The sequence below is a fragment of the Enhydra lutris genome, unplaced genomic scaffold, assembly GCF_002288905.1.
Source record: "Enhydra lutris kenyoni isolate GAN:26980312 unplaced genomic scaffold, ASM228890v2 scaffoldscaffold13, whole genome shotgun sequence".
Taxonomy (NCBI): Eukaryota; Metazoa; Chordata; class Mammalia; order Carnivora; family Mustelidae; genus Enhydra; species Enhydra lutris.
In genome coordinates, this window is record NW_019154097.1 from 19711223 (window position 1) to 19724428 (window position 13206).

General features: G+C 38.7%; 1 protein-coding gene across 1 annotated transcript in view; it reads right to left on the minus strand.

The window, feature by feature from the left end:
• The window catches only part of LOC111145748 (ZFP37 zinc finger protein), a 51547-nt gene that overhangs the window by 13810 nt on the left and 24531 nt on the right, over positions 1–13206 (minus strand). Inside the window, exons 5-7 of the mRNA XM_022500924.1 lie at positions 3607–3822; positions 3268–3436; positions 2889–3128 (exon numbers count right to left, since the gene is read on the minus strand). Of these exons, the coding sequence (XP_022356632.1) occupies positions 2889–3128; positions 3268–3436; positions 3607–3822 (625 nt within the window). The remainder of the gene's footprint in view (positions 1–2888; positions 3129–3267; positions 3437–3606; positions 3823–13206) is intronic.

The following is a 13206-nucleotide window of genomic DNA, read 5'->3' on the forward strand; positions in this document are numbered from 1 at the left end:
CGGCATATGGAAACTCTCTCTACCATCTTTGTAACTTTTCTAAAATTATTTTCAAACAGAAAGCTTACTTAAAAAATCAATTGTGTGTGTGCCTGTTTCTGGACATTCTCTTCTGTTGATCTAGTCTTATGCTTGGCCAATATCACTCTGTCTTTTCACTTAGAATGATACTTGAAGTCAGATAGTGTTAAGTCCTCCAACATTGTTAATTTTCTGGATTATTTTGGCTCTTGCACTTCCATACAAGTTTCCACACAATTTCTATTTAAAAAAAAAAAGCCTGTTGGGCTTTTGATTGGTGTTGAAAATAGATCAGTGTAGGGACAAATGACATATTAACATCACTGAATAATTCAGTTCATGGAAGATGATCAACCTCACCATTTCCTTAGTTTTAAAGTTTCTGTGAGCAATACTTTGCAATCTTCAGTGCCAAGCTTTGGTTAATTTATTCCTTTTTTATGGTTTATGATGTATTGTTAAGTGGATTATTAAATTTTATTTTTCAGTATTTGCTTGTTAATATGTACACATACAATTATTTTTTTTTGTATTTTGGTCTTTTTTCTTAAGAACTTGAAAAATTCACTTATAAGATTTAATCTTTGGGGCACCTGGGTGGCTCAGTGGGTTAAAGCCTCTGCCTTCTTCTCAGGACATGATCCCAGGGTCCTGGGATCCAGCCCCGCATTGGACTCTCTGCTCAGCAGAGACCCTGCTTCCCTTCCTCTCTCTCTCTGCATGTCTGCCTACTTGTGATCTCTGTCAAATGAATAAAATCTTAAAAAAACAAAAAACAAAAAACAAAAAACTTGGCATCAAAATATTAACAAAAAAAAAAAAAAAGAGAGAGAGAGAGAGAGAGAGATTTAATCTTTGGGACACCTGGGTGGCTCAGTCAGTTAAGCATCTGACTTCAGCTCAGCTCATGATCTCAAGGTCCTGGGATGGAGCCCTGTGTCTGGCTCCATGCTCAGTGGGGACTCTGCTTGTCCCTCTGCCCCTTCTTCTGCTTGTGTTCTCTCTCCCTCTCAAATAAATAAAATCTTAAGTCTTAAAAAAAACTATTTAAACTTTGTAGATTCCTTAGGATTTTAAATATATAAGGTCAGGTTGTTATGAATAAAGAAAGTTTTACTTCATCCTTCCCAAATTGTATGCTTTCTTATTTTTTTTTCTTTGCTTACTACATTGGCCAGGACTTCTATTACACCGTTAAATAAAAATGAGGGGGCGCCTGGGTGGCTCAGTCAGTTAAGCATCTGACTCTTGGTTTAGCTCAAGTCATGATGTTGGGGTCTTGGGTTTGAGTCCCGAGTTGAGCTCCACACTCAGTATGGAGTCTGTTTGTCCCTCTCTCTCTCCTCCTCCCCACCCCTGCTCGCGCTCTCTCTTGCGAATAAATATATTTTTTGAAAAATGAGGACAGATATTTTTGCTTTGTTTCTAATCTTATGTAGAAAAAACCTGTAAAACTGGTTGAAGTAGAGAAGTTACCATCTGTTGATCATTTGTTGAAAGTTTTCATCACAAATGGATGTTGAATTTTGTCAAATGTTTTTTCTGCATCTATGGAAATGATGTTTTTCCCCTTATCAAAAAAAATTTAATTATATGGTTGGATAATCAGATATTTAAAGAAAATACTACATTCGGGAATACACTCCAATTGATCAAGACTTATTTCACTTTTTTTTTTTTTGCCCGTTGTTTGATGTCTCTCTTAACTCTGTATGCTTTATACCAAGTGATATTTTTAAAAGTCTAGCACCTTTTTAAAAAGATTTATTTGAGAGAGAAGGAGAGAGCTCATGGGGGGAGGAGCAGAGGGAGCTAGAGAGAATCTAAAGAAGACTCCCTGCTGAGCATGAAGCCCAATGTGGGGCTTGATCCCATGACTCAGAACATGACCTGATCTGAAATCGAGTCAGACACTTAACCAACTGAGCCACCCAGGTGCCCCTCTACTACTAACTTTTGATGTCTCTATAAATGCACTGGCTTCATCTTCCATTAATTCTATACACATCAAGAAAGAGTGGAGGAAAAGCTATTTGTAATTTAGTTACATTTTGTCCTTTTATGTTTTTTAAGATGTGGGGAAAATGGTATCATTCAGTATGGGAAGTAAGGCAGGTGCAAATATCCATATTCACTTCCAAATGACACATAATTTGGGTTATGAATGCCATTTCTACAAAACTTGTAGAATGATCACATATAGTCATCACTTTGTTTGCCTGATTAATCAATTTGCAGTTGACTCTTGAACAACCAGATTTCAACAGTGCAGGTCCATGGTTTTTTTTTTTTTATTAATACAGTACAGTAATCTAAATGTATTTTTTTCTTCCTTATGACTTTCTTAATAACCTTTTCTCTAGCTCATTTAATTGGAAGAACACAATATGCAATACATATAACATAAAAATATGTGTTTGATAGAATGTTTATGCTACCAGTAAAGCTTCCAGTCAATAATAGATTATTAGTAGTTAAGTTTTTGGAACATTAAAAGTTATACATGAATTTTCAACTGCACAAGGGAACCCTAATCCATGTTGTTCAAGCATCAACTGTACTCATCCATTTAAAAAATTCGTACCACACAGTGATCAAGCCAAGCACATGTGGTTGAGATTTTTCTACCATACCCTAAAAAAACTTTTGCTATTAGGCCTGAACCATGATGTCTAATGTAATTTTTTGGAAACATGATTTTTCAAAGTTGCTTCTCAGTATGAATTTTCTGGTGATTGATAGTTGGGAAGCTATTGTTGAAGGCTTTCTATGTTTAGTATATTCATAGAGTTTTTAGACTTCATGAATTCTATGATGTGTGATGAAATTTTAATCATTGAATTAAAATTTTCTCATTCCATTAAAAGGGTTTCTGTTCCATATGAATTCTCTGAGGAATAATGAGAGTAGACTTCTTGCTGAAAGCTTTCCTACAATTATTACATTCATAGGGTCTTTCTCCAGTGTGTATTCTATGAGGTGCAGTGAGGTGTGACTTCTTACTAAAGGCTTTTCCACACTCAATGCATTCATATAGCTTCATTCCAGTATGGATTCTTTGATGCACAATGAGTTGTGATTTCTGGGTAAAAGCTTTTCTGCATTCACTACATTCATAGGGTTTCTCCCCAGTAGGAATTCTCTGAAGTTCAATAAACTGTGAGCTCCGGATAAAGGCCTTCCCACAATCACAGCATTGATACCCTTTGTCCCCAGGGTGAGTTCTCTGATGCACAATGAGATGACTTTTGAATGGAGGCTTTTTTACATTCACTACACTCAAATGGTTTCTCTCCAGTGTGAATTCTGTGATGTACAGTTAGTTCTGACTTCCTGTTGAAGGCTTTTCCACACTCATTACATACATAGGGTTTCTCCTCAGTATGAACTCTCTGATGTACAATGAGCTGTGACCACCAGATGAAAGCTTTTCCATAGTCTGCATTCATATGGTTTCTCCCCAGTATGAATTCTTTGATGAACACTAAGTGTTGACTTCTTGATGAAAACTTTCCCACATTCATTGCATTCATAGGGGATTTTTTCCCCCTGTGTGAATCCTCTGATTAATAATGAGGTTTGACCTCTGGATGAATGCTTTCCCACATTGACTACATTCATAGGGTTTCTCTCCTGTATGAGTTCTCTGATGTACAGTGAGTTGTGACTTCTGAATAAAGGCTTTTTCACATTCATTACATTTGTATGGTTTATGCCCAGTATGAATCCTCTGATGTACAGTGAGTCCTGATTTTCCACTGAAGGCTTTCCCACACTGAATACATTTATATGATTTCTCACTGGTTAGAATTTTCAGTTGAACAAAGAGGTGTGACTTCTGCATGAAGGCTCTGATGTGTTCACTAGATGTTCTGTTCAGATGATTCCTTTCCCCAGTACATTGTTACATTCATGGTCTACCTCCTCAGTTAGTGGCTTATTGTTAATGAATTCAACTTGGCTCAAAAACTTGTCTTGGTCTCCCTGATATGAGGAAGTGGAGATGCAATGTGGGGGGTCTGGGGGGTAGGAAAAGAATAAATGAAACAAGATGGGATTGGGAGGGAGACAAACCATAAGTGACTCTTAATCTCACAAAACAAACTGAGGGTTGCTGGGGGAGGGGGATCGGGAGAGGGGGGTGGGGTTATGGACATTGGGGAAGGTATGTGCTAGGGTGAGTGCTGTGAAGTGTGTAAACCTGGAGATTCACAGACCTGTACCCCTGAGGCTAAAAATACATTATATGTTTATAAAAAAAATAAAAAAAATTAATTAAAAAATGTTCTAAATGACCTGTGCATAAATAAGATCCAAAGTATGGATAAGGGGGTTACCTCTCTCTCTAAAAGTTAAGCAAAGAAAATGGACTGCATGGGTGTTAGATACGTAGCAGTGTTATTTAGGTAACTGACAATCCCACACCAACTGTCTTCAGCCATTTCTAGACATCTATGGCCTTAAAGAATGATTTCTTAAAAAATATTTCAAAGATAAATGTCTTCTTAATCAGTATTAATCTTACGTCCTTGTTTCCCATATGCTAGTTTCTTACTTACCTGAATAGGCCCAACTTGAGATTTCTTCCTCCTTCATCCGTGGATCTCCTTGCTTCAATAAGATTATATTGGAACTGACACCCTGTTTATGGGAAATGATACAGGACATGGGCATTAGTGGACATCCAACCATCCTAGAACTCAAGCCCACCATATATGCACCAGCATAGCTAAAATTAAAAAGACTAGTATTACCAGATGTTGATGGAACTCTCATACATTGCTAGTAGGAAATAAACTGATATAACCTCTATGGAATACCATCTGGTAGTATCTACTAAAGTTAAACATACATGTGCCCATGACCCAGAAATTCTACTCCTATGTAAATATCCAATAAAAATAAAATGCTTATTTCCCCTAGAAGATGCATATTAGAATGTCTATAACAACAACAACAAAAACGAACATTAAAAAAATAAAAAAAAAAAAAAAAAGAAAAAGAATGCTCATAACAGCTTTATTCAATGACCCAAATCTTAAACAAGCTAAATATCTATCAACAGTAGAATGGGTAAGTTGATGAACTACCCTATCCTCATTAAATGGAATATGATGCAACAGTAAGGAGAAACAAATATTGTGATGTGCAAAAACATGGATGAATTCCACAGAAACTATGGTAAATGAAAGATGCCAGACAATTACAGTGGTTACACTTACATGAAGTTCAAGAACAGACAAAACTAATCTACACTGATAGAAGCCACAAGTATTTATCTCTGAGGAGGGATTGAAGGGAGCCTACTAGGGTGCTTGAAATGTTTTATACCTTGATCTGGGCAGTGATTAAATAACATAGGAAAAAGATGCATCAATCTGCATAATTAAGATTTGAGCACTTTACTATGTATGCTCTATTTCAATTAATCTATGAAAACTAAGAACTTGGGCACAGCCCATTGTTTTTAACCCTCAAAGAATGAGAAGAATGGGGCACCTGGGTGGCTCAGTGGGTTAAAGCCTCTGCCTTCGGCTCAGGTCATGATCCCAGGGTCCTGGGATCGAGCCCCACATCGGGCTTTCTGCTCCTCAGGGAGCCTGCTTCCTCCTCTCTCTCTCTGCCTGCCTCTCTGCTTACATGTGATCTCTGTCAAATAAATAAATAAAATCTTAAAAAAAAAAAAAAAAGAATGAGCAGGATGCAGCACCCATTCTCTTTTCACCCAAGTCCACTGGAGTATTTAGTACTCAAAATCAATATTCTTTTGACCTTTGTAGCTTGAAATAAAGCTCATTAAACATGCAGAGACTCAGCAGCTTTTAGTAAATAAGAAAGGAAAGGCAATCAATCGGGTACTATGGTGGATTTAATATATGTTCATAAATTCCTTGGCACTCTTCCCTTCAAGAAGTCCTCTCATTCCCTTAAGCATGGGCTGGACTCGGTAACTATTTCTAATAAACATAATACGGTAGAGGTCAGTATGTGATTTCAGAGACCTGATCACAAAAAGGCACTGTGACTTCCTTCTGGCTCTTCTGGATCACTCTATCTGGGGAAGTTTGTCATGTCGTAAGAAACTGAGATCTCTTGCCTATGGACAGGAAGGAGCTGAAGGCTCCTCTTAACAGCCATGTGAGTGAGTTATCTTCGAAATGGATCCTGCACTCCCAGCAAGCTTCAGGTGACAGCGGCCCCTGCTAACATCTGATTACAACCACATGGGAGACCGCAAGCCGGAACCAGGCAGCTAAGCCCTTCCAAACTCCTGACCTATAGAAATTGTTAGTAAAAAACATGAGGTTTGTTTTTTTTTAGATTTTATTTATTTATTTATTTGTCAGAGAGAGAGAGAGAGAGGGCACAAGCAGGCAGAGTGGTAGGCAGAGGCGGGCAGAGAAGCAGGCTCCCCGCTGAGCAAGGAGCCCAATGCAGGACTCGATCCCAGGACCCTGGGATCATGACCCAGGCCAAAGGCAGTGGCCCAACTGACTGAGCCACCTAGGCGTCCCAAAATCGTTTGTTTTAAGCCACTAAGTTTTAAAGTAATTGTTATGCAGCTGCAGATAACTAATACCCAGTACCCTTTGAGAGAAGGTGTTCTACCTACTGAAACAAGGTTGCTATAGTTCTCTAGCAGCACATCCCTGCACAGGTTTCCCTGAACAGAGTCCAGCTGCTGCCACACCTCCCAAGTGAAGTCCACAGTCACATCCTTGAATGACACAAATCCCCGCCACAGGACATTCCTGTTCAATCTAAAGTGAAAAACACTCGGTAATATGTGAAAGATGCTTAATTATGCAGAGTTCCTCATAATACATTAAAGAAGATGTTTACAATAAGGCCAGTTTTACTATGTGGGAGAAGCAGAACTCCTATTAGAAAAACTCTACTACTGAGAACCATTCATCCTCTCTTTCCAGCAAGAAGCACCTATTAGGCCACAACACAACCAGCATTATCTGATGGTCAGAATACAAATGTGTTTGTACACAATTTGTATACAATACAAATTCCTGTAAACAGGAAGTTTACAGACTAGTAGATGGAGACAAACAAATAAATATATAAATGCTATCGGGTGTTAAATAGGAATGGGAAAGAAGAAATGATTCTATTTTGGGAGGTTGAGATGGGTTTTATAGAAGATATACAGTTATGCAAAATGAATGATGAAAAAGGTAAAAAAAATTTTAAGTAAAGATAAAATACTTTTTTTTGAAATGTTAAAAACAAATAGTGTAAACTCCAGTAAGATATGGAGGAGGGAGAAAGATCATTCTAGATGGAGAAAGGAGTAAAGAAAAAAGCGATGGGGACATGAAAAAGAACATGGCAAATTCAAGGAACTGTTCGTACCCTTGGAATAATGCTCAGACATCATTTATTCACTTACTGTTTTCACAATTTTTACATAACTGCATGTCACTCACACTATTTTTGACTTAATAGTTTTAACAACTCTTTTACTTAAAGAAATGATTTTAAGAGGAAACCACTAAAGGCAAAACCAGTATTAGTTCCTGAAATGAAAACAAAAATCTGCAAAACAAGCATATACTGATGAAATGTCATTTATGGGGTTTGCTTTAAAATACTCTGGAGAATAGTGGCTCAGTTGGTTTAGCATCTGAATCTTGGTCTCATCTCAGGTCTTGATCTCAAGGTTGTAAATTCAAGCCCCACAATGGGCTCCACACTGGGCATGGAGTCTACTTAAAAACAAAAACATACAAACAAAAAACTCTAGAGAACAATAAAGGAAGAGAGAGGAGAAAGACATAAGATTGGAAAAACACTGGTAACTATTGAGAATATATGGGGGCGCCTGGGTGGCTCAGTGGGTTAAGCCTCTGCCTTCCGCTCAGGTCATGATCCCAGGGTCCTGGGATCGAGCCCTGCATTGGCTCTCTACTCAGCGGGGAGCCTGCTTCCCCCCTCCCTCTCTGCCTGCCTCTCTGCCTACTTGTAATTTCTGTCTGTCAAATAAATAAATAAATAAATTTTTTAAAAAAAGAAAATATGTGAACAAGCTTATTCTTTATTACTTTTTATTACTCTTCATCCAGGAGTTTATTAAACTGTTCTCTAAATTTTTGTGTTTGTTGGCATTTTCCCTTAAAGAACTTATAAAAATTAAATACAACAGAACCATTGTTTTTAAAGCTTAAATTAAAATAAAAACAATAAAATGTAATCAATTTTTAATCTGGTCAATTTATTTTTTTAAATACCTACTTAGAAATTATAAGAAGAATAGAGTAATTTATTATCAATTTGTAATAAAGTACTGCCTTGTACTTATTTTTCTTTTTTTTTAAATTAATTAATTTATTTATTTGACAGAGAGAGATCACAAGTAAGCAGAGTGGCAGGCAGAGAGAGAGAGGAGGAAGCAGGCTCCCCGCCGAGCAGAGAGCCCCATGTGGGACTCAATCCCAGGATCCTGAGATCATGACCCGAGCCGAAGGCAGAGGCCTAACCCACTGAGCCACCCAAGCGCCCCTGTTTTTACTTATTTTTCAAACCATGATTAGGTTCTACCTCAATAAGAGAATTCAATTTTGAATTTGATGTAAATCAAATCCAAGTATGATGTATCTGAAAGACAGTAGGAAGATGAGGGATGGCAAGGAATCAACTAAGAGTGCTTGGGTTTTGAACTAAGAAACTAACATCCCGCTAAAGTCCGGAGAATAAGGAAGAACAGGTTTGGGTGGAGGTGAGAGGTGGAATCAAGAACTCTACTTGTCGGGGCACCTGGGTGGCTCAGTGGGTTAAGCCTCTGCCTTCAGCTCAGGTCATGATCTCAGGGTCCTGAGATCAAGCCCCACATCAGGCTCTCTGCTCAGCGGGGAGCCTGCTTTCCGCCCCCTCTCTCTGCCTACTTGTGACCTCTGACTGTCAAATAAATAAATAAAATCTTAAAAAAAAAAAAAACTCTACTTGTCCAACAGTAAAGGCCAAATGATTCAGTTTAAAAATGGGCGAAGGATGTCAATAAACATTTCTCCAAAGAAGCTATGCAAATGGACAAAAAGCACATGTAAAGATGCTCAACCTTATTAGTCACCAGGGAAATGCAAGTCAAAACCACAATGAGATACAACTTTACACATAAGAGGATGGTTATAATCAACAAAATGGAAAATACAAGTGTTAGTGAGGATGTCGAGAAATTGGAACCCTCATAGGTTGCTGGTGGGAATGTAAAATGGTGCAGCTGCTCTTTAAAACACTTGGGCAGTTCCTCCAGAAGTTAAATGGAGAATTACCATATAACCCAGCAAGTCCACTACTAGGTGGAAAAAAAAAGACCCCCAATAATTGGACAGCACCAGTGGAAAGATAAGATGGATTTCCTCATGTAAAAGGAGAGAAACTATAATTTTAATCAGCCCAATGACCATAGGAAACAAAACCAGTTAGGATATTATAAGGTGACAAACCTGCACAAAAGTCAACAAAATCCGTAAAATCCCTTGCAACATATCTTGTCATGTTCTCCAGTGGCTGCCACATCCTGAAGCTGCCACCAGGAACAGCAAGTGGTATTCTGTTTGTCATTCTACTCCTGAAGTTACAGCTTAGGACTGGAGTCTGCCCAACGTGAAAAAGGGCAGAGAACTTGCATTTTTGCCTATTTAACCCCAAACATAAACCTTCCCCTTCAGAGCACATTTCTGATTGTAGCTGAAGGCTGTCATCTCCCTGATTAACACACTGTACAGCAATAAAGCTTTCCTTGCCTCTGACTAAATCTCTGCATTCCAGAAATTTTGGTTAACCTAGGCATATACCCAAGATTTGAAAACAGGTACTCAAAGAGATACTTACAGGCCAATATTCTTTGCAGCTTTATTTACAATAAAGCCGAAAGGTAGTAACAACCCAAGTGTCCATCAGTAGATGAAGGGATAAACAAAATATGTTTAGGTAATGGACTACTACTCAGCCACAAAAAGGAATGAAGTTCTGATACATGCTACAGCTAGATAAACCTCGAAAACATGTGAAGCAAAATAAGTTAGACACAAAAGGACAAATTTCATATCCTCCTACTTCAATGAAATATCTAGAATAAGCAAATTCACAGAGCCAGAAAGTAGTTGTGAGGGGACCAAGGGCTGTGGGGGTAAGGGAAAAATGGGATTTATTGCTCAATGGGTACAGAGTTTTTGTTTGGGATAATGAAAAACTTTTGGGAACAGAGCATGGCAATGGATTCACAAATTGTGAACATAATATCACTGAATCACACACTTTAAAATGATTAAAATGGCAAATTTTATGTTGTATTTCGTCACAAAAATTCAACTGGCCCAAATTAACTTTGGTTTAAGTTTCCTTTGTGAGATAATTCCCCCGGTGTAGTTTCTATCTGTGACTCACCAAGAAGTAAACTCATGTTAGTTTGGTTACAGTACCAACAGTGCTGATAATTTGATTTATAATAAGAAATATATATTTGGTCTTTGTAATTCCTAGCATAGAGCTCCTAAAACCCTTGCAATTTCCTGTGATAAAGGCGATAAAGGTGACTTGTTATCTTTTGATAATGAGGTGGCTTGGAAAGCACCTAAGGAGGGGTGGCTGGTCACCAGGGGAACCAACCAAGAGTAGACAATTGGAACTTCCGGTCCCACTCCTGATTTTGGGGGAGGGAGGTGGGGCTGAAGGTGCAATCCATCAGCAATGGCCACTGATTTAATGGATCATGCCCACAGCATGAAGCCTCCAGAAAGACCCAAGAGAGTTCAGAGAGCTTCCGGGTTGGTGAACCAAGAATACTTCCACATGCCAGATGCCAGGTGCCAAGCCCTGGACTTCATGCTTCTTTGTTAAGGACCTTGTCTTATGGCTGTTGATTTGTATCCTTTGATATTCTTTGTAATCAACTGACAATTGAGTGGGTAAATTGGTTTCCTGACTCCTAGGAGCCACACTAGCAAATTAATGGAACCAAAGGAGGGGTTTGTGGGAACCTCTGATTTATAGCTAGTCAGTCAGAAGCACAGGCAACAACTTGGACTTGTGATTGGCATCTGAAGGGCAGTCCTGTGGGACAGAGCCCTTGACCTATAGGATCTGACACTATCTTCAATGGGTAACATCAAAATTGAGCTGAATTGCATGCAGGACAGCCAGTTGGTGTTGGGAAACTGATTGCCTGGTGGTATGGGGGAAGAAACCCTGCACATTGGAACTGGGTGCAGAATTACAGGTACATAACCTGGTATTCCCCCAAACTTTTAAAATCAGAGCCTGGATACTGTGATATGATAAGAAATATATATTTTGGTCTTCATCCCTGGTTCCTAGTCACAATTCCTAAAACCCTAATAATTTCCTAAGCAATAACGGCATGGTGAGCATCTTTATTCTAATATTTGGTCTTTGACTCTTTGGTCTTTGACTCTTCCTGACACAAAACCCCTAAAATCCTTACACCTTCCTGGATGACAGGAGTGTCTTTTGTTCTAATGAGGTGACTCTTGATGAGACATTTTCAGTTAAGAAAAAAAAAAAAGCACACACATCAATAATACATACCTTTAAAAAAAAACATAAATTATTCCAGTACTGAGATATGGTCATTAAAAAGATATGTAGGTAGTGGTGCCTGGGTGGCTCAGTAGGTTGAGTACCCAACTCTTGATTTCAGGTCAGGTTGTGATCTCAGGGTCATGGGATCGAGCCCTGTGTGTCCAGCTCTGTGCTCAGCAGGGAGTCTGCTTGAGAGGCTTTTTCTTTCTCCCTCTGCTGCCCCTCCCCCACCCACGCTCTCCCACTCATCTCTCTCTAAAATTAAAAACAACAGCAACAAAAAGAAAAGATATATAGGTAATTCTCATCTTTTTCCCCCATACCTCAGGGGATCACCTTGCACATCTAAGGAACGGATGTTCCCTACTTTCAAGGCTACTATTCTGAAACTCTGCTACATAGTGTGTATAACCAATGGAACATGATAGATAAAAATCAGATATATACCTTCAAGTAAAAACATTTAAAACCCTATGACAAGATGCTTGCTAGCAATGTTTAGCTGAGTGATAAACCAACAGAAATGAGCAAATTCACTTGATTTCCACTATCCATGAAGTGCACTCACTTGATATTCACTTTGAGGCTCTCAATGTATTGCATTTTAAAGGAAAAATATTTCATTATGTATTGGTTAAAAACTGCAAATCAAAATTGATACTATTATGACCTTTAATAATATTAATTCCTTAGACCAATTTCACAAACTTTTATTCATGGATCAAGGCAGATTTTTTGATAGCTATGTACTTGGGCCCGATGATTTTACTGCCTGGAAATTGAATTCTGCCTTGTTATTACGCCCCGTAGTTATTTCAGGAAACAGTTTAAGGAACAGCTATAGAGAGGTCTCCTGTGGAGTTTATCATGGGTTGGTAAATGTTAAAGTCACTGCCTACCTACAACATATGTATGCATCAAGAGAATAATTTCAAACCTAAATGCCAAAAATTCTCTACTTCCCTCAAGAAAATTTCATATTTAATGTGTAATATAAATCCTATGATTGTAGAGGATATGTTTAACTTTAATGAACTATAAAAGATCCTATAACTTACATGACTGTATTTCATGTTTCCTTGGTCTAGATCTTCTATTTATTTTTCCAGACCTCACAGAGATTGTGAAGGAGACAGTTGGCTACTGTGGATCTGGGGCTTTAGAAATGTCTGGGCTGGTGTTTATAGACTGGCAAGTCAAGGTTTTAATGAGTGAGAATGAGTGTGGGTGAAATTATCCAGAGAGAGCAAGTGGGTTGAAAGGCAAAGGGAAAAGGCAAAGCTTTGAGAAAGGGTCTTTGAGAGACTTCGGCTTTTAGCATTTAGCCAGCTACAAGACAGCAGTACAGGATATAAAGTCCATTCACCAGGTAGATCCAAGGGTGGAAACAAAACCTCCGGGGGAAGGATGGGAACTCTCCCCTGACCCTCACATCCTACAGGAATAAAACCCATACAAGAAAATGCAGCACACAATGGGCGTGGCGTGCTGCCTGAACGCACACTGTTATTATTCAGGGCTGGAGCCCCGGTCACTGGTCGCGAGTCATCTGCTCTCCAAGCTGCCACACAGGTCCCTCACAGTAGCCCACTACAACCCCCACACACTGACCCAAAATAATCCTAAAGATGG